The 20,941-nt window shown below is 61.8% G+C and overlaps 2 protein-coding genes across 2 annotated transcripts in view; both read left to right on the forward strand.

Moving 5' to 3' along the window:
* UIMC1 (ubiquitin interaction motif containing 1) overlaps nucleotides 1–187 on the forward strand; it is a 100,274-nt gene extending 100,087 nt beyond the window's left edge. Inside the window, exon 16 of the mRNA XM_021714711.1 lies at nucleotides 22–187. The gene's annotated coding sequence lies outside the window, so the exon portion shown is untranslated. The remainder of the gene's footprint in view (nucleotides 1–21) is intronic.
* Nucleotides 188–6,825: 6,638 nt separating this feature from the next.
* HK3 (hexokinase 3) lies at nucleotides 6,826–20,675 on the forward strand. The gene is given in 19 exon segments (XM_008062755.1): nucleotides 6,826–6,855; nucleotides 6,857–6,922; nucleotides 11,045–11,207; nucleotides 11,401–11,555; nucleotides 11,659–11,778; nucleotides 11,872–11,967; nucleotides 12,719–12,818; nucleotides 12,897–13,080; nucleotides 13,569–13,724; nucleotides 13,872–14,105; nucleotides 14,774–15,069; nucleotides 15,162–15,301; nucleotides 15,380–15,499; nucleotides 17,381–17,476; nucleotides 17,646–17,745; nucleotides 19,427–19,610; nucleotides 19,705–19,860; nucleotides 20,024–20,257; nucleotides 20,337–20,675. Coding segments are annotated over 19 exon segments (2,775 nt in total). The 3' UTR covers nucleotides 20,482–20,675.
* The last annotated feature ends 266 nt before the right edge of the window (nucleotides 20,676–20,941 follow it).

A 20,941-nucleotide genomic window follows, 5' to 3' on the forward strand; every position in this document is an offset into this window, starting at 1 on the left:
TTCTCCCGCCCCCCTCCACAGATAATGCTTGCTGTTGGATGCACTAACATCATGGCTGGCACCGCATAGGTCGTAGCTGTTATTTTTTGAGTAAGTGCCACGGTTCAGGCAATGTGTGTGCTTTCATTTAATCCTCAGAGCTACCCTGTGAGGTGAGTATCATCATCTCCAGTGTTCAGATGAGGAAACAAAGGCATAGAGGAACAAATAAAGCCACTTCATCCATGGCAGTGAGACCACCGTGCCCTTATTCGTCAGTCCTAAAGAAAATGCCATATTTTGACTCTCATATTGATTATTCTCCTGTTTTCCTTCTAATCCGTTCCATCCTATCCTTATCAACTTAACGCTCACTTTGTCTTCTCTCTCACTAAATGGCAGTTTATTGGAGGCAGAGCTCTATAACCAGGGGATAGTGTGCTTATTTTTCCACCTGAAGATCAGAAAAAGAAAAGGGCTACTTTCGGAGAGTGAATTATTAACTTCAACCTGAGTGGTCTCCACAGACTGTGGGTCAGCAGCAGGTTGGTGTGGACCTCCCGCCTCTTTCACTTACGGGAGATGGGAAGCAGCTGTCCTGCCAGCGCTGCCACCTCGTGGAGTACTGGGAAGCCCGTGAACCTCGCAGGCTGTCGCATACGCTGGAAGAGAGGGGGCCTCTCTGTGCTGGGTGTTGCCGTTGTGTTATTCCGTTTAACCCTCACCACAGCCCTCTGACGGGGACTGTGCCACGCCCATTTCCCCAGGCACCACCGTCCCACGCCCTGCAAGTACTCATGACTCCTGAAGACTTTCCTGGCAGAGCTGGCAGTGCCAGGGGGTGAGTGCCCCGGGGCAGCCAGTGGAAGTGGGAGAGCATAGGTGCCCCAATTTCCTCCCCTCTTGGTGGGGATACAACTCTGAGGTGTCTTGTGGTGGCCTCTCGGGTCCCCCCTGTGGGACTGAACCTCTGTCAGCTCCCGGCAGCAGCTGCTCACGTGCTCTGACAGCGTCTTTCCCTTCCAGTCCGGCCTCCAGCTCCCCTTCGGTGCTTCCTGGGTCAGCACTGGGCTTGGCAAGGACCCCACTCTGGGGCTCATGTGAATGCATGACCTGAGAGGGGGTCTCTGCATGCTGTATTGCGGGCATCTCAGCTTCATTGCCCTGCTCCTGGCCCTCACCTAGGTTACTACCCAAATAAAGTATTTGCATTCCAGTTAGGTCGGCTTCTGAAGGACCTAACCAAAAGCAAATCCTCTGAAGAAATTCATCTCCATGTTTTGTACTTGGAAAACTGAGGCTCAGAGAAATAAAGAAACTCGCCTAAGTAAAGTCAGACCACTAACTGGTGAAGGGGATGGGATTTGAACCCAGGTCTGTGCGACACCAGAGCTGAAGCTCCCTGTACTTGCCTCTTAATTCCCACCTGAGTCACAAAACTCATGACTCAGTGGAAACTTCAGACTTGGATGGGCTCATTTTTGCCTGTAAGTCAGGGCAGATTTGGCCTTCGGCTGATTTTAGCACATGCAACTTGAGGGGAGGGGAGGCTGGTAGTCCAGTGGGAAGACGGGCGAGTGTGCACCCCAAGTGGGAAAGTGTGGAAGCTGTGTGCACCAGAGAGGCAGGAAGGGTTACTTACCTCCTGCTTCAGAAGCCCTGGACTACTGAGAGGTGTGGGAGGGCTCTTCGATTGAACAACAGTGAACTGGTAGCTGTTCCTTGTTAGCTCCAGAACGGGGCCCCGAGGCTCCAAAGGTGAACTAGAAACATTCTCTGGGAACTCACAGTACAGTGGGGAGGATGAATGCGGAAACAGGTGCTCTTAATAAACTACTATAAGCTGGGCTCGGTGGCTCAGCCTGCAATCCCGCGCCTTGGGAGGCTGAGGTGAGTGGATTGCCTGAGCCCGCGGGTTCGAGACCCGCCTGGGCAACTTGGTGAGACCTCGTCTCCACAATAAATCAAAAAATTAGCCGGGCGTGGTAGTGTGCACCTGTAGTTCCGGCTACTTGGAAGGCTGAGGCGGAAGGATCACCGGAGCCCAGCGAGTCGAGGCTGCACTCCAGTCTGGGCGACAGAGTGAGACTCCAACTCAAAAAAAAAAAAAAAAATTACCACACAGACTTAGAGAGCAGGCCGGGAGGAGCTTCTTGGGGAAGACTCCCCATCACTGCTGATGATCGAGCTATAATTTAACAACTGAGGAAGGAGGCGGTGAAGAGGTGGGAGAGGCCAAAGGGGGTCATTCCAGGCACACCAGCAGGGAATAAGTTGTGAGGGTGAGCGACAGCTCTTGCTCGAGAGATGCAAGGCACGCCTGGGCAGAGGGCTGGGGCCTGTGGGGGCAGTGGCGGTGGGGCTCCAGCAGTAGGGCCTGGCCCCTCCCCGGCTCAGCAGCGTCTCTGGCTGCGTCCGCCTCTCCCCACCCTTGGCTCTGGTGCAGCTGGGCATGGGCACCAGCGGCCACGAGGGGACCTTGTCAGAACTCGCCCTCCCCTGTGTTGGTCAGTGGCCATCTGGTGTCTGACGAGAACTGCTGGCAGCCGCTGTGCCTCTGCGGCCGCCAGGGCTGTCCCAGCTGCTCACAGGCCTCCAGCCCAGATGGCCGTCTCCCTGTGTTGGCCTCGACCCAGACCTTCCCTGGCACCCAGACGAGGGGACCCAGAACTTTCAGAAACACAGATAAACAGGCCTGGCAGTGCTTGTCGGGGCGTATCCTCTCCCCGGCTCCAGAGCCTGCAGACTCAAGAGCCTGCGGTGTGAGTCACAGCTGGGCCCCCACGCCGGACTCCGTATTCTCGCCCGACTAGCAAAGTGGAGGGAGGCGAACCCCAGGCGAGGCAGGATGCCGGGCTGCAGAGATGGCCGCTCTGTCCTTCTGGTCCCGCCCCCTACTGTCCTGCCTTCCAGAACCTACATGCCAGGTCGGTCCCCAGTAAGCTGTACGGCTGGGCTGGTGGCCGGCATGCTTCCAGGCCTCGCCATGCCACGTGCCAGAACTGATACGGAGCCACACTCCCTGGCCTCCTCCTGGTGTCATGGGGAGGCCTTGTGCTATCCGTGGACAGGGCTCACGAGGTGGCCTGAGGTTTTAAAGTTGACCCACCAATTTGCCTGAAAACGAAGATGGTTGCCGGCTGTCGCATCTCCCAGGGGTGTCCCAAGGTCATGTTCCCTCAGGCGGACCAGCTTGGCAAGTTCAGCTCTGCAGCCCCCAGCTCCGCCCCAGCCAGGACCTCCTCCTCCCTGTGGAGAAGATTTGCAGGGGAACCCACTCTCGCCAGACTCCTTGGTCTGGGCGCCCGTCCTCTCCCACCGTGCGCCCCACCTGCTGTGTCCTCTGGGCCCTGTAGCTTCATGCGTTCCCTGAAGGTGCCTGTGCGTGGGACTCAGGACTCATGCTGCTGTGGTTTCCTCGGTGAGGCTCGGCACCCTCACCTGCCCTGCCCGCCCTCGGGCTGGCCAGGCCCCTCCTCCTGTGCCCCACGTTGGCTCCTGTTTGTCCGCACTTACACATGCCGGGAAGTCCTCTGCTAGCACTGCCGATTTCCCAGGCGAGGCTCCTCCAGCTCCTTCCCAGAGGGGAGCTCCCACCTGCAGACTCAGACCCTGAGTGTTTGTAAAGTGCACGGAGCTCTCAGCAGTGCAGAGGGGCTGTCCCAGGTCCTCGACCCAGGGCAGGGCTCCACCTTGCTGTGGGCATCTTGCTCAAGTGCGTGTGTGGCCCTGCCCGCCCGGGGCTCCTCACGGGGCAGACTTGGAAGGAAGTGCAGCTTCCTGAATTGGCCCATGTTTGGTGAGGGTGGGGAGGAAGAGGTGGGACGTGGGGACATCATATCTCAAGTCGCTTTCGAGAGTCACTTTTGGGTCCAGGCCAGGGTCACTGAGGGAAGAGCTCAGGCCCGAGGAGCGACCGGTCTCTGCGTCTCCTGGGTGAGCACCCCTCCGTCTCGGTCCCGTCTGCATCGCCCTGGCCTCCCTGCCCTCACCCCTCCTGCTCAGCCCACGAGGAAGCGGAGGCTGCTAAGACCAGCCCGCTGGTCTTTGGTGGCAGTTCCCGGCCTCAGCGGGGTCCCTGGGTACTTTTTGGCAGGAAGCCCCTCCACGTGTGGCCCATTGGGCCAAGGGCAGCCCAGAGGCCCAGAGTTCAACAGGTGCGGGCCCCGGGCTGGGTTCTGGGGATGCTACCGTGAAGGAGCTGTGGCCTTCCTCCCAGGGACTCGCAGCTGGGGGCGACGGGCCTGGAGAGATTTACCTGGGCTGTACATACTGGAGTTCTTGGGGGCTCCTTCACAGTCGCTGGCCTGCAGAAGGACTGCAGAAGTCCTGAACGGCTGAGGCGATGATTAAGAGTGAGGAGATGACTGAGCTAGCTGGGCCTCGAACGGAGAAGGCCGTGCGTGTACCGCTCAGTCCTTGCCAAAGGTCATTGCCTCAATAGCCTCATGTCATCCTTGAGATAGACCTGTAACATACAGAACAAACGCTGCACACTCCTATGTGATAGATTTGGAAACTTAGCATAGTTGTAAGTGATTTGGGGGAGATCTGTTCAAAACCGATTGCTTGGTTTACCAAATAAAAAGCTCCCCCCTCCCCCTGCTGTCAGCTTTACAAAGCTGTATCAGCATCTGTCTGTGCCACACCCTGGGCCTCGACACAGGTGGCTCAGTTGGGTGGGGCAAGGAGGCGGCCCACTGGACACAGCGGGATCAGGTGAGAGGCTGTGGGGTTAATCAGGTCCGAGATGGCCTGGGGCAGCGGCTGTGGGAGCTGCGAGGAGGGTCCGCACGGGGGCGCGTTCAAGGTCCACTTGCACGGAGGAGGCAAGGGCCAGGCATCCACGTCCAGGCGACCTGGACGGCTGCGTGATCAAACCCGCCTCTTACCTCCAACTAAGGGGGGAACAGAAGGGCTCGGGGGAAAAGGTGAAGGAGAGGATGGATGTGGCTTTGATTTGAACCTGAGGGGCCTCTCTAGCATCTGGCTAACGCTGTCTTACAGACCACTGGGGTGGAGGGCTTGGCTGACAACGGGGGGATCTGGGAGTGCTGATGCGGGTTTTCTCAGGCCCTAGGGACAGGTAAGAAAAGGGGAGAGGGCGTGGCCAGAAACTGGGAGCCCCACTGTCTCAAGGGAGAGGTGGGGAGCTCTTGACAAGACTGGGAGCCCGAGGAAAGAGGCCAGGAGCGGCGGCTGCTGGAGCCGGAGGGGGTGCCTTGGCGGCAGAGAGTGGCTCACGGCTTCGCATGCCCTAGAGAGGGTGGGAAAGGAGAAACGGAGGCACAGGCTTAGGACTGGGCAGTACAGAGATCATAGGTGACCGTGTGGAGGGCAAATGAATGGAAGTGCTGGGGGAGAGGGTGGGGAGGAACTGCAGGATGGGAGGGCACCGTCTTCCCAGAACTTGGGCTGTTTGAGGGGGAGAGGTCACGTGACTCGGGGCAGAGACCCCTGTCTCCCTCTGTGCATCCCCCCAACGCGCCCCTGACTCTGAAGGCTCCTGTGGGGATGGCAGGAGCAGCAGCACCGCTGCCCACGCGGGTGACATTTCTCCCGTCCTTCACAGCGTGCAGAGGACCATGGGCTCCTTTAATCCTTGCAAGAACTCTGTTTACGGTGGTCCGGAGGAGGAAGTTGTGTGTCACTGAGTTTCATTTCAGACTCAGCGAGGCAGATCCAGAGGCCCACTGGGAGCGGGCTCTTCCACTCTTATGGCCTCATCGGCCCACTCAGCCCCGGGATGTGTGCCGGGCCCCACTTCACAGATGGGAGAGGGGGCTCGAGGTCAGGAGACAGGCGCGGCCACCTGTGGCAGGCTGGGTGCCGCTCCGAGGGCCGCGCTCTCCGCTGTGCCCCACGGCGCCTCCCGGGCCCTGCCGGCGGACGCTGGTGCTGCCCAGGACGTTTCCTGATGCACCTTCCCAGGGTCAGTGCACTGAGTGCTCGCAGACAAAGCTGAAACTCAGAGGAGGCGTAGGCAACTTCCCCAAAGTCACACCACGCGTGGAACCCCTTTCCGAAGCCCAGATCCCCCGTCCGCGTCTTCCGTTGCCTTCGGGAAGAAGTCACATGGCTCAGCTGGCACAGTGGCCATTCAGCCAACCTGCCTGCTTCTCTGGCAGATCTTCAGTGTCTTCTTACCTCACACCCTTTGTTCCATACTTCCAACCCGCCTCTGACCTCCCAGCCCCAGTGGCGTGTCTGCCCGCTACGTGCGGCCATCTCTGTCGCTGCCTAAATCAGCCATGCTGTGCTTGCTGGCAAGACTGAGCAGCTCCTGAGGGAGGACCTTGACCTGCCTCGACTGCACCTCAGCGTCTGGTAGATGGGAATGAATGACAGTGGGCTGGGTGCGGCGGCTCCTGCCCGTAATCCCAGCATTTTGGGAGGCTAAGGCAGGAGGACTGCCTGAGCCCAGGAGTTTGATGCCAGCCTAGGCAACATAGCAAGCCTCATCTCTACAAAAATAAAAAAGTCACTAGCCAGGTGTGGTGACATACTCCTGTAGTCCTAGCCACCTGGGAGGCTGAAGCAGAAGGATCTCCCTGAGCCCAGGAGCTTGAGGCCGTGGTGAGTGGTAATTGAAGAATGGGTGACCTTTAAGAAGAGGTGAATGAATGAATGAATGGCATTCAGGCTTGAAATCCGCCCTCCTAGTGGTGACTAGGTCAAGGATCTCTGATGGTCAGAGGTTCTGCAATTTGTCCCCAGCCTCTTTCCCGGTCCCCTTCAGAAGGAAGGAAGTTGGTCTGGTTACAACCTCCGAGGACCTGCAGAGAAGTGGTTGACCCAAGTTGTCGCTTCCGTCCTGTAGGTGGCCGACCCTCGCTGTGTGACCACATGGACTCCATCGGGCCTGTAGGGGTCCAGCCCCGGGAAGGTGCCTCGGGCCTGCCCCCAGGAGGGCTTGCCCTGGCCCGCGGACAGCCCAGAGCTGGTGAGTTCAGCGCGGGGACCTCGTTTCATGCTCACTCAAGGCCGTCAAGAGCAGGATGACCCCTGGGGCCCTGGCTCACTCCTCTGCAGCCCTTTGCAGTCCACCAGGCCTGTCATGTCGGATTTGATGACAGTCTCCTTCGCGGCTGTGAAGGGCTGCAAGGTGGGCTGACCTCTTCCTTGTACAGATGAGGAAAGGGGGCTTAGGCAATGTGCCCTGAGTCTCAGACGACAGGAGTGTGCGCTAAGGCGTTCCAGCTCCTGACATGTCACTCGGCCACCTCCCCTCGCAGCGGCCACCCTGTCCGAGGGTGCTGGCGCAGTCCCGGGCGGCCCGGCGGGAAGCCGTGTTCTCGAGCCCCGTCCTGCCCCGCCTCTCTCAGCCCCCGGCACGTCCCGTCTTCAGCACAGCCCTGCCGTCAGGCGTGTGGGGGACTTGAGTGCTGGACTCGTGACAGAGATGACTTGAGCACTGAACTCATGTCTGGGGTTTGCCAGAGGGGAGTTTCTCTTTTTCGTCATCCTGGCCGAGATCCGAAGCCCTGCGTGCCACCCCCTCCAGCAGGAAGCACGCGTGTCGGTCTTTCCGTGTCTCGAGCCTGTTTCCTCATCAGCACAGCGGAGGGAAGGTGAGGGCTCGGGGGCTGCTGGAGATGAGGAGGGTGCCCCTCAGAGGGCGCTCGTGGCATCCCCTGATGTCTCTTCAGCTTTCTGGCTTGTTCAGATGGTGGGCGGTCACCCCTGCTGCACTTTGGGGCCCCTCTTGGCCTTTGTGCCTCTGTGCCCAAACTGCACCGGGCCCGGGAGTGATGGACGAGCCATGGCTTGCTCCAGGGCCTGCTCCAGGGCCTGCCATGGCTCCCTCTCACCTCCTGCCCAACCCCCAACCCCCGAGACTCCTGCACAGGCCTGTGTCTGCCCTGCTTGCTCTGGGCCCCACTCCCGCAGTTTACAGAACTCCCTCTGGCTCTGGGGGGCTTCCCAGGGAGGCCACATTTCCTGTGGCCTCGGGCCCGCCTCGGCACCATGGGCCGCACCCTCCCCACTCCTTGGGCTGAGAAAAGGTTCGTAAGCCCCTTGGGGTCAGTGCCCCACCCCGGCTCCTTCCCGGTCCCTTCCCCGAGTGTGTCTTCCTCACTGTGGGATCAGGCTGTCCAGGCTAGGCACCTTGTGCTCCCAGGAGCGGGAGCCCCCTGCGTCACGGAGCATCGCCACTTGGACGCCTTCCCCTGCTCAGGCCTCCATCTTGTCAGTCCTCATGGCTCCCTGAGACGTGGTGCTGCCATTGCTCCTGTGGAGAGAGGAGGTCGCTTCTCAGAGCTGAGGGCCGGCCGGACCGACCCACAGCAGGCGGGTGCAGCTCGAGGCCACATGGCGTCATGCACTCTGACACCTTTCTCCTTAATCTCCCGGTCCAGGAAGGGGCGGCTCTGGCAGCTTCTCCTGGCTGCTGTGCACCGCCCCCAGGCTCTGCCAGGGAAGTCCTTCTGCCTCTCCTGCAGCTTCGGCCATCTCCCAGTCCCTCCTCTCGAGCCTCTCTCTGTCCCCCGGAGGAAAAGGAAGAAAACCATTCATCTGCCCACGCCATTGACAGCCCCATAACTCTGCTGTTTTCATTAAGCAATAGTAAAGCACCCCTCACATCTGAACAGCACTTTACACTTTCCCTTACGTTATTCCCTTTAATTCTTACGGCCATAGCCATTCAATCACAAATCCTGAGAGCTGCCTCCAGCCAGCTGCTCCATGCCCAGGGCTCTGGGAAACAGCTGCAAACAAGACAGGTCCCCAGCCCTGGCCTTCAGAGTACTGCTGTTTTCTCAGTTTTGCACAAGAGGGGACTGAGGCGCAGACCGTGACTTTCCCAGGAGCAAACCGCTGGGCAGCAGCAGGGTGAGGCCTCAGATCTAAGTTTTCTTTTCTTTTTTCTTTTTTTGAGTTGGAGTCTCACTTGTAGCCTAGACTGGAGTGCAGTGGCCGCTCCTGGCCACCGCAGCCTTGACCTGCTAGGCTCCGGCGATCCTTCCGCTTCAGCCTTCTGAGTAGCTGGAACTACAGGCGTGTGCTACCACGCCCGGCTAATTTTTGACTTATTGTAGAGATGAGGTCTCGCTGCCCAGGCAGGTCTCGAACCCGCGGGCTCAGGCAATCCACTCACCTCAGCCTCCCAAGGCGCGGGATTATAGGCTGAGGCGCCGAGCCCGGCTAGATCTAAGTTTTCTTAGGGACCAGGCACGGTGACTCACAGCTGTAATTCCAGCCCATTGGAAAGCCAAGGAAGGAGACTGCGGGAGCCCAGGAGTTTGAGACCTGCCTGGACAACATAGCAAGAACTTGTCTCTACAAAAATAATTTTAAAATGTCTGAGCACGATGGCATGCGCCTGTAGTCCCAGCTACTCGGGAGACTGAGGCATGAGGCTTGCCTGAACTCGGGAGTTCAAGGTGCAGTGAGCCATATGGTAGTATCACTGCCCTCTAGCCTGGGTGACAGAGGGATACCCTGTTTCAATCGATCGATCAATCGATCAATCAATCAATCAACTGACAAACCGATGGAAGTTTTCTCATCAGCCTTGGGTTCTTTTCAGAAGAGATTGCTAGTTTCCACAAGGCTTCACATGAATGTGGCAACCTCCCTGCAGTCAGACACATCTGGCTTCAAACTCCACCCTGGCCCTTCCTGGGCTGCTGGGGCTTGGCAGGTGACGCCCGCTCCGTTTCCTCACTTGCAACAGGGACGATCGTGCCTCGTGTGTGTGGCCGCTGTAACGGAGGCACTCAACTGGGCGTCCGGCCCTCCAGTTAGGACGGTTTGCCGCCTTCGGAACCATGACCCAGTCTCGTCCTAGAGCAGGGGTCCGTCCTGGTCTCCCTCAGAGGGCAGCCCCCTCCCTGGCTCCCCTTGGAGAGGCCGCATCATCCAGGGGCTTGGGCTCTCAGTTCACAGAGGAGGTTCAGGTTGGGGCAGGGGTCACGGGAAAGGGATTCCTGTGTGGCGGGAGGTGAGAGCCTTGGAAAGCCCGGGCTGGCGAAGGTGACCGCCTTCGAGGAGCCGGGCACTGGCTGGCAGTGGAGGCTTCTGTGAAGGATGGGTGGAGGGTCCCGGGGAGGGCTTTGCACACACGGGCGAAATCCTGGGACTCCCAAGCTCCTGGGCTTCCAACGGAGTGAGGACCCGAGGTGTCCCATCCTCTGCCTTCCTGCCGTCTCACCCCTCCCTTCAGACTCTGAGCGGCCCCTGGCCCAGTCCCCCCCAGTCTGTCCCTTGCTCTGGAGAAAATCCCTTTATGCTCTTCCCCCAGATCTTCAAACGGCTCGTTCCCTTCTTTGGGTCACCTCCTCAGGGAAGCCCTCTTGGACTCATTCTAGAAATAACTCTTTCTCCTCTGGTCACTCTAACCGCTGGTCCTCCCCGTCTCCCCCGGCCTTTAACAGCCACCATCACTACCAGAACCGCGTTCTGTGTTTATTTGCTTGTTTTCTGTCTCCCACACTGGAATCTGAGCTTGGCAGATGGACTCGGTTGGCTATGCAGGGCACCAGGCTTCAACTCGAACTGCATGTGCAGCGGGGCACCACCGGTGTTTTGGGAAGGGTGACCCTTCCTGCAGTGTGAGCTGCAAGTGCTCGTGGGTGGGCCTCTTCAGGCTGTGGGGTCTGAGGGCGGGTTAGAAGAAAGAAGCCCTTGAGCTTGAAGTGTGCTCACACATTTGTTCACTCGATGACAACCCACTGAGAGGCTCTTGCCCTGGGTACTGGGGAGCCAGAGGGAGGGAGGTCTCGACAATCCCTGAGTTTGAAGGAGAGGAGAGGAGAGGTGGGGTGGAGTGGAGGAGGCGGAGGGCTGAGAAGGAGCCACGAGGGAGCAGGGCGGGAAGACACGGAAGGTGGGCTCTCCCCAGCACGGAGCCTTTGGAGGAGGCCGGCACTGTGTGGGCCGTGGGTGGCCGGAGAGGCAGGGAGGCAAGGAGCGGGCGGGGCGGGCTCTCCAGCCCTTTGGAGGCCGCTGGCCAGAGAGTGAGGTGTGGCTGGGCTGGGCAGGGCCAGCCTCTGCCTGGCCGGAGTCGGTGAGCCTGGCTCGTCTAACGGGCTCGTTCCCAGACGCGGCCATCTCTCCCCAGGTGCGGGAGTGCCTGCAGCCGTTCAAGGTGACGGAGACACAGCTGCAGCGGATCCAAGCCGGCCTCCTGGGGTCCATGGAGCAGGCGCTGAGGGGACAGCCCAGCCCCGCCCCTGCTGTCCGGATGCTGCCCACATATGTGGGGTCCACACCAAATGGCACCGGTGGGTGGCACAGACGACAACGAGTGGCCGGGTCTAGAAGGGGGTGCTGATCGGGGGAGGGGACGGCTCCTTATCCCTGTCCCCGTCGCTGAGATCCCTCGACTGGACTTCACAGGCCTCGGGGGCTATGGGGGAGGCAGAGGGCTCCAGTCTTGCGGGCCGCATGTCTTTCTGGGACCCGCTTGCCCTCCAGAGCAAGGAGACTTTGTGGTGCTGGAGCTGGGGGCCACCGGGGCCTCACTGCGAGTTTTGTGGGTGACACTCACGGGCGCCGAGGGGCAGAGGGTGGAGCCCAGGAGCCAGGAGTTTGCGATCCCCCAGGAAGTGATGCTGGGCGCTGGCCCGCAGGTGAGTGCTCACAGCCCAGCCTCGGGGCCACAGGCCGGGCAGGGGGGTCTGGCTGGGGGCGAAGGGTGGGGGGCGCAGAGTTGAGCCCCCGCCCGTCACGCAGCTCTTTGACTTCGCTGCCCGATGCCTGTCTGAGTTCCTGGAGGCACACCCGGTGAGCAGTCGGAGTCTGCAGCTTGGCTTCAGCTTCTCCTTCCCTTGCCACCAGACGGGCCTGGACAGGGTGAGGTGGCGTGGGCGTGGGCGCCGTGGGTGGAGAGAAGGGCTGCAGCCCCGTGGAGGCCATCGGAGGCATAACCCAGCCTCTCTGCTGCAGAGCACCCTCATTTCCTGGACCAAAGGCTTTCGGTGCAGTGGTGTGGAGGGCCAGGATGTGGTCCAGCTGCTGAGAGAGGCCATGCGGAGGCAGGGGGTGAGTGGGCGGGGCGTGGGAGGGGCTGCCCTGTGGCCTGGGCCCAGAGGGCCGTGCTTCGGGGCAGCCCTCTCAGACCCTTCAGCCAGTTAACCCCGGGGGACGAGCGGCGACCATTCCCATTTTACAGGTAGGCGGCACTAAGGCTAGGAAAGGTCCAAAAAATGTCCAGGACCCGGGGAAACAAACAGGAAAAGACTGCCTGTGTCCTCAAGGTCCTCGCAGGTTCGAGGGGAAAGCATTTGGATAAAAGACTGTCCCTGTTGAGGAGCTTGGACACCTCTGGGAGCACCAAGGGGAAGCATCTGCTCTTTGAGCCGGGACTTGCAGGAGCGTTTGCCTGGCTGGCTCCGAAGCTGGGCCTGGGAGGGAAGCTCTGATCTCAGAGAACAGCACGCCGCAAGGCTGGGTGCCCGAGGAAGGCGGGTCTGTCGGGGCTGACCCCCGCGGTGCTACGTGGTGCTGCGTGTGGTGACTGGAAGCCTGGGCGGGCCGGACCGGCTTGGGGAGCAGGATGAGGCCAGCCCAGCACCGTCTTCCAGGAGGCGCTCCGCCTCGGGACCCTCCCCTGAGGCTGGGGTGGGAGGGGCACCCTCTGTAGGCGGGCCCTAGGCGACACGGCACACGTATGTGGGGCATGCAGACACCGTGCTCCACGGACTCTGGGCATCCCCAGCCAGGGTCCCGGCTCTGCCCACCCCTGGGCTCCCTGCTCGGGCCACTCGGTCCAGCCCCGCCCTCCCCTCTCCAGGTCCACAATATCGACGTGGTTGCCGTGGTGAACGACACGGTGGGCACCATGATGGGCTGCGAGCCGGGCGCCCGGCCGTGTGAGGTCGGGCTCGTCGTAGGTGCGCCGTGGCCGTTTGTGACGATGGGTGGGGAGGGGTGCTGCCGGGTGGGCAGGCCCTGACGGGGTCGCCCCGCAGACACAGGCACCAACGCGTGTTACATGGAGGAGGCCCGGCACGTGGCGGTGCTGGATGAGGACCGAGGACGCGTCTGCGTCAGCGTCGAGTGGGGCTCCTTCAGTGACGATGGGGCGCTGGGGCCGGTGCTGACCGCCTTCGACCGCGCCCTGGACCGTGCGTCCCTGAGTCCCGGCGCCCAGAGGTGACTTGGCGGGCGCCCCGGCCCTCGGTTCCAGGCCCTCTCCCTGCTCTGCCCCCACCCGTGTGCAGCCCCTGTCCTCGGGCCCTCCGGCTCCTCCCTGGCACGGCCAGGGTCTCTCCAGGGTGCCCTGGCCAGGTTCAAAGGGGAAACTCAAGGGCTCGAGGGTCTAGAACCCAGAACTTCAGCCTTTGGTGCCACCTATTCCCGACTCTGGCCTGCGCTGGCGGGGGTGGGGGTGGGAGCTGGGGTGTCCCTGCCTCCTTTGGGTGCCGCTGCCCCTCCAGGGGTCCCTGAGCCTGGCCGAAGTCAGAGGGGGCAGTGAGGCGTGGGCAGTGCCCATCTGTCCTCTGGGAGGCCACCTGTTGCTTCTAGAGCCTCCAGTCCTGGGCCCCCAGGGAAAACGAGCCCTCTGTGGGAGCCCTTGGAGGAAGGGCGGGTGGCCCGAGGGCTTGGGGGAGGCCTCGTCCAGCCACCCCGCCCTCCTGCAGGTTTGAGAAGATGATCGGGGGCCTGTACCTGGGCGAGCTGGTGCGTCTGGTGCTGGCCCACCTGGCCGCGCACGGGGCCCTCTTCGGGGGCCGCACCTCCCCCGCCCTGCTGAGCGCAGGCAGCATCCACCTGGAGCACGTGGCTGAGATGGAGCAGTGAGTTGGGGGTGGGGGCGGCGCCTCAGAGGGGAGCTTGGCTTGGGGGAGGGGGATACTCTGTCTCCCAGGTTGCCCGGGGCTTTGGTGGGATGGGGACCTTCTGGGCTACTTGAGCCCCGCACCAGCCCACCCTGTCCCTCCCAGCCCCTCCACTGGGGCAGCCCGTGTCCGCGCCATTCTGCAGGGCTTGGGCCTGAGCCCGGAGGCCTCGGACACAGAGCTCGTGCAGCATGTGTGTGCGGCCGTGTGCACACGGGCGGCCCGGCTCTGCGCGGCTGCCCTGGCCGCCGTCCTCGCCCGCCTCCAGTGCAGCAGGGAGCAGCGAGCACTCCAGGTTGCCGTGGCCACTGGAGGCCGAGTGTGCGATCGGCATCCCAGGTACTGTGAGAGCACCATCCCAGGAGAGCAGGGACGCAGGCGTGTGTGTGTGTGTGTGTGTGTGCACCCTGAGGGCATCTGCGGTCCTGTGCACAAGCCCGTGGACGTGAGTGGCCCTCGGGCCCAGGGAGGCTGGGCTGCACTCTGGGAGGCCAGAAGACATTCAGGGAGAGGAAACTGCTTCTCTGTACACACAGAGTGTGTGGAGACCATGGGTGCTGGGGTGGAGACCATGGGTGCTGGGCATGTGGTTGGTGCACAGAGCAGACTGAGAATTGATTTAAAGTGATGGGGAGGCCAGGCACAGGGGTCATACCATAATCCCAACATTTTGGGAGGCTGAGGCGGGAGGATCGCTTGAGCCCAGGAGTTGGAGACCAGCCTGGGCAACATAGCGAGGCTTCGTGTCTGCAAAAACGAGCAAAATTGGCCTGATGGGTGGTGCACGCCTAGAGTCTTAGCTACCTGGGAGGCTGAGGCAGGAGGATCGCTTGAGCCCAGGAGTCGGAGGCTGCAGTGAGCTATGATCGCACCACTGTGCTCCAGCCTGGCTGACAGAGCAAGACCCTGCCTCTACACAAACAAGTAAAAAATTAATAAGGGGGGGACCCTGGTTCTTCAGCAGGCGCTGGGGGTCAGAACCAACCAGTTGGCGTGTGTCTGCACAGGTTCTGCAGCGTCCTGCGGGAGACGGTGCTGTTCCTGGCCCCCGAATGTGATGTCTCCTTTGTCCCCTCTGTGGATGGGGGCGGCCGGGGTGTGGCGATGGTGACCGCTGTGGCCGCCCGCCTGGCCGCCCACCGGCGCCTGCTGGAAGAGACCCTGGCGCCATTCCGGTTGAGCCGTGAGCAGCTGGCAGTGGTGCAGGCGCAGATGCGGGAGGCCATGGCCAGGGGGCTCCGCGGGGAGGCCTCCTCCCTCCGCATGCTGCCCACGTACGTCCGGGCCACGCCGGACGGCAGCGGTGAGGCCCTGGCCTGAGCATGGACCGAGATGCGGGCTCTGGGGGCACGGTGCATGCAGGGGTGAAGCCACAGTTCTGCCCTGGCTCCACAGAGCGAGGGGACTTCCTGGCCTTGGACCTCGGGGGCACCAACTTCCGCGTCCTGCTGGTGCGCGTGGCCGCAGGAGGGGTGCAGATCACCAGCCAGGTCTACTCCATCCCTGAATGTGTGGCTCAGGGTTCGGGGCAGCAGGTACCCATGGCCTGGCTCTGGGGTCAGGGGAGGGTGGGCGAGGGCAGCAGGCCACCCCTGACCCGCCCTGCCCCACAGCTCTTTGACCACATCGTGGACTGCATCGTGGACTTCCAGCAGAAGCAGGGCCTGAGCGGGCAGAGCCTCCCCCTGGGCTTCACCTTCTCCTTTCCGTGTCGACAGCTTGGCCTGGACCAGGTGAGGAAGGGGGGGCCAGGAGGATCACCCCCACGGGCCTCCCACCCACACAGCCTTCATGGAGCAGGCAGGAGGCCGGGCAGCGCTGCTGGACCGGGCCTGAACCCAGCCTGTTTCCCCAGACATGGTACGCCCAAGGTCAGGGTCTGGGGGCATCCGGGAGCAGTGCAGGGCGGGACTGGGGCTGCCCAGAGGACGCAGCGTCTTTCTCAGCCGCAGCAGGGTGTGCCAGCCCAGGGGTCCTGCGGGACGCGGCCTTTGCTCCTCTCTCTAGATGGGGCTTGAGGTTGCACAGGCTTTGTTTGGTTTGGCCTCTCTCCTCCTCCCTTCCCCGTTCGTTTTCTTCCGTGCCTGGCTCAGTGTTGGGAGCCCGGTCAGGGCAGCAGAGTGCCAAGCCCAGGCCCAGACACACACTCCTTCTTGCACACCCCTCTGGATCCCTGCACAAGCGCGGCAGACTCTCACGGACACCCCTGAAGCCTGTCACAGAAGTAGCCTTCTAGGAACCTTCTCAGCCCTCCAGCTTCTGCCTAAGATCCTCTCATGCTGAGCGCTCTCTGCCCTGTGGGCGTCACTGCTTTCCTAGGCTCCTGGGGCCACTGAGAAGCCTCCACTCACCCGCTTACTTTCCACTCTCGGCCCCTGCTCTGCTCCCGCCCCACCCGTGACTCCCCTGGTCCTTCTGATCATGAGTGGGCCGCTGTCTCTGCCCGTCTGCTCCGCACCAGGCCAGGCCTGCTCATTCCTTTTAGATATTTCGTGTGCGTTGCCAGAAGCAGGTGTGACTGTGCAAATCCAGGCGTGCAGGAAGCATAGTGGATGTGGGGACCCCTTCCCCCGCTGGGAGTCCTGTGCAGATGGTGTGGACCTGTGGGGAATGCGGGGCGATCCCCTGGCCCCTGCCCTCCAGCCCTCCCGCCCCCACTGACACCTCCCTGGGCATCACCCGGGGAAGGAGGGCAGGGCCTCCCCTGCTCTCAGGTCACTGAAATCCTTCCGCCCCCACACTTGTCTCAGGGAGGGCGCAGGATCCCTTTCCCAGGAGGCCATCAAAACCCTGGGTCTGATTTCCTTCGGCCTCTCCTTCCAGACCGGGGCATCCCTGTCCTGCCCTGGGGCAGGGTGACATGCCGTTGTTACTCATTATCTCCTCTCTCTTTCCTGGGTTTCTCTCTCACTCTCTCACACTCTCTGGCTTCTGTTTTTGAGACGAGCCTAGTACAACAGGAAAAGGGCACAAGGAAACACCCTTGGAGGAAAATGCCTGTTGCGGGCCACCGTGCTGGGGGCAGCCGTCTCCGCCCAACAGCCCAGACTGTCCCTGATCCCTGCCCCGCCTCCAGGAAGCCCACCATGGAAAGCCGCAGTCCCTTTCCGTTACAGCCAGGCCGCTTGCCACTGAGTTTGCAGTCGAAATCCTTTTGCTCACCGTGAAGAGCGCTTGGTCTTGCCGCCCTGTCCCTGACTCTGAGCATTCCTGCCTCTCCGTCACGGGGTCTTTCGGAAAGGGCAGGGCCTGCCACCTGGGCCGTGGCCTTCTGGCCTCCCCTTTCTCATGCCTGACCCTTGCCTCACCGGCGCTGCTCACTCCTAACCCGATGACAAAAGGCTGTTCCTTCGGGAGCTGTTTTATGATGGCCAGACCCTCAGACCGTCTGAGTGTTCTGGAGCTAATAACGGACGACATAGGTTGGCTGGCTATTAATAGGTTTCTTCACACCGGAAGCCTCCCGGGAGTGGGGAGCGGGCAGAAGGCGAGGCCTTCCACCGTACGGCAGAGCGGCCAAGGGACGCCGCGTGGGAGGGTGGAGTCGTGTGGGACGCAGGCTGTGAGCCTCGAGGGGGCCTCCAGCGTCCCGTCCCCTCTCGGTCCCACCCCAGGGTGTCCTCCTCAACTGGACCAAGGGCTTCAACGCCTCCGGCTGCGAGGGCCAGGACGTTGTGAGTCTGCTGCGGGAAGCCATCGCACGCAGACAGGTAGAAGCCTGCTCCGGGGCTGCTTTGGGGCTGCAGCAGGCCTGGAAGGGAGCAGAGGGTCTCCTGCTCCCTGAGAGGGGAGCCCTCTGCTGTAGAGACCTCTGGGTCTGGTGCTGGTTGCTGTGACGACCGCGTTGCCCGGCAACGAGCAGCATCCTTTTGTGTGCAGGCCGTGGAGCTGAATGTGGTTGCCATTGTCAATGACACGGTGGGGACCATGATGTCCTGTGGCTACGAGGACCCTCGGTGCGAGATGGGCCTCATTGTCGGTGAGGAGGCCCCGCCCTGTGGTCCCTGCCGCGCGACAGCGCGCTGCCTCTCGTGGTTCCTCAGGGTGGGCATTCCTTGGGCCTCGGGGGTGTGGGATCGTCTCTGCCTGACCCGGTGGGACCCTGGAACATTCTCTGGGGCTGGGAGTCTGGAGCTTGGGTGTTTAGTGCGCTCAGTTGCTGGCTCAGGGTCGTGTGTGCTCCTCTAGTAAATGAATCTGAGTTCTGGAGTCATACACAGTTGGGTGGAAACACGGGCTTTGCACCTCCGCCTGGACGGCCTTGGGCAAGTCCCCGGAGCCTCATCTCTAAGATGGAGATAATAATGCCTGTCTCTAGGGATCACGAGGATGAAACAGGAGGGGCCAAGTGCCTGCCTTGGGGGACACATTGGTGTTTGGGGATGGGGGGGTTCGAGCTAGAGGGTTCTTCAGACAGTCCAAAATTCTTATTATTTTGATCATCGCAGCCTCAGCTTCCTGGGCTCGGGCGATCCTTCTGCCTCAGCCTCTTGAGTGGAATTTCAGGTGCACGCCACCATGCTTGGCTAATTTTTTGATTTTTTTGTAGAGATAGGGTCTTGCTATGTTGTCCAGGCTGGTCTTGAACTCCTGGGCTCAAGCAATCCTCCTGCCTTAGCCTCCCAAAGTGCTGAGATTACGGGCATGAGCCACCACGCCCAGCTGACAGTCTGGGAATCTAATGTTCATTAAACACCTATGGCCAGAGGGGGCTGGACAGACGGGAGGACACATAAAAGAAGAGGAAATCTCTGCCTTCTCAGACTGACCACCTGGTGAGGATTGAGCGCAGACCCGCACGTGGTGGTCAGAGAGAGTGATTTGACTCTTCGTATAGGCTAAGATCAGAAAGGAACAGGTCTGGGATGGGTGGGACTTGAAGAGAAAGCCTCGGAAGGAAGGAAGAAAGATTTGGGGGGGAGGAGGGAGCCTGCAGCTCCTTGGGCATCGGCCTCTGAAAGTGAGGTACGTGGCAGCCTCCCGTGAGATGGGAGCTTCTGGAGGAAGTTCCAGACGGGGCGGGCAAGGAGCCCCCAGGCCCAGAGAGTATGTGGAGGAGGGCGATTCCTCTGCGGGTTCTCCCTCTGCCCGGAGTCACTTCCTTCCTGGTCTCCTGGCTATGCAGCCCAGCCCCATGACACTTCCTCCCGTCAGCAGAAGGACTCGCCCTGTGGCCTGGGGCTCCCGTGGTGCTCTCTGCGCCTGGAGTCGGCACCAGAGACGCCATCAGAGTTGCTGTCCACTGCCCAACTTCTGGCCAGACTGTGGGCTCCTTTTGCCCAATTTCTCTCTGTCTCCCGCTCTTGTTAGTTTGATGGAGGACCTAGAAGGCCAGTCCAGGGAGCTTTGGCCTCTCACCAGCAGATGTGGGGAGGGTGTGTCCCACGTCCCCCAGGGGAATGATGTGACTGATGGGCACCGTAGGAGCCTTTAGGGTAGCCAGCTCGGAGCACCGTTTTAGGAGAAGTCGTGGAGGCCCCAAGGGCTTGGTGCTGGCAGAGTCTGCAGGAGGGACATCAGGAAGGAGGAGCGGCCCAGGGACCGGGTGTGAGGTGGAGAGGCGGGGAGTGAGCCTGAGCGGTGTCCTCCGGATGTGGGAAGCTCTCAGAGGGGTTCCGTCTGCGCCCATAAGCGACTCCCACCCCATGTGGCCTCTGCAGGGACTGGCACCAACGCCTGCTACATGGAGGAGCTCCGGAACGTGGCGGGCGTGGCCGGGGACACTGGCCACATGTGCATCAACATGGAGTGGGGTGCCTTCGGGGACGACGGCTCGCTGGGCGTGTTCAGCACCCGCTTCGACGAGAATGTGGACCGGGCGTCCATCAATCCCGGCAAGCAGAGGTGTGGGCCGGGCGCAGGTGGCGGTGGCTGGTGGTGCTGGCGCGGGGGCCGGTAGCCGTGGCCTCTCTTGCCCGATGCACATGCGTTCATGCAGGTTTGAGAAGATGATCAGCGGCATGTACCTGGGCGAGATTGTCCGCCATGTCCTCTTGCACCTGACCAGCCTTGGCGTCCTCTTCCGAGGCCAGCAGAGCCGGCGCCTGCAGACCAGGGACATCTTCAAGACCAAGTTCCTCTCTGAGATTGAAAGGTGCCCGAAGCCCTCGACCTCCCCTGCGACGGGGTCTCGCTGTCCACCCTGGATGCTGGCTGCTGGTGGCGGGGGTCCACACTGGGAGGTGGAGCGAGGGGAGCCAGGGGGAGGGAGCTCACGCAGGGCCCGCCCCTCCACTCTTTTTCCTCCCGGCCCCCAGTGACAGCCTGGCCCTGCGGCAGGTCCGAGCCATCCTGGAGGACCTGGGACTGCCCCTGACCTCGGACGACGCCCTGATGGTGCTGGAGGTGTGCCAGGCTGTGTCCCAGAGGGCTGCCCGGCTCTGCGGGGCAGGCGTGGCTGCCGTGGTGGAGCAGATCCGGGAGAACAGGGGCCTGGCGGAGCTGACCGTGTCTGTGGGTGTGGACGGGACACTCTACAAGCTGCACCCCCAGTGAGTGGCACGAGGGCTGGGGAGGGGGTGTGGCCAGGCCAGGGCCCAGGCTCACCACGGCCCCTGCTGCCCCTCACAGCTTCTCCAGCCTGGTGGCGGCCACGGTGCAGGAGCTGGCCCCCTGCTGCGCGGTCACCTTCCTGCAGTCAGAGGACGGGTCTGGCAAAGGTGCGGCCCTGGTCACCGCTGTCGCCTGCCGCCTCTCCCGGCCCACCCGCATCTGAGGACGTCTCCGTGGAGACGGCGGGCTGGAGAGGGCTCCGCCCCGGGCTTGCTGGGCCCGCCTGACCCCGGCCACCCAGGACTCCCAGACAGCCCGTGTGTGCCCCTCTGTGGCCCTGTGGCCTGGCCCCACTCCTGGCTTTCCCCGAGAGAAGCAGCACTCAGGTTAGCAATATATATATATAATTTATTTACATTCACGTCCGATAAAATCCCTATGCGCCCCGGCGGCCGGGCAAGGCTGTATACATAAGGCCAAGTGTAAGTGCGTGAATGCACTTGAGACAGAGTCAGGACACGAGCTTCACACGACAGGCCCCGCGTGGGGCTCCAGCGGCCTCGGGAACGGCTCGCACGGCACACACACTCGCCATTGTACAGCCCAGGGCTCTCGTTGCATATTCACACGCCCCGCCGGGCAGGGCACCTTGAGGCTGGGGTCGGGGAGGGGCGGGGGCGCTG

Source organism: Carlito syrichta, unplaced genomic scaffold (assembly GCF_000164805.1).
Source record: "Carlito syrichta isolate Samal-C Ts95f unplaced genomic scaffold, Tarsius_syrichta-2.0.1 Scaffold96997, whole genome shotgun sequence".
Classification (NCBI taxonomy): Eukaryota; Metazoa; Chordata; class Mammalia; order Primates; family Tarsiidae; genus Carlito; species Carlito syrichta.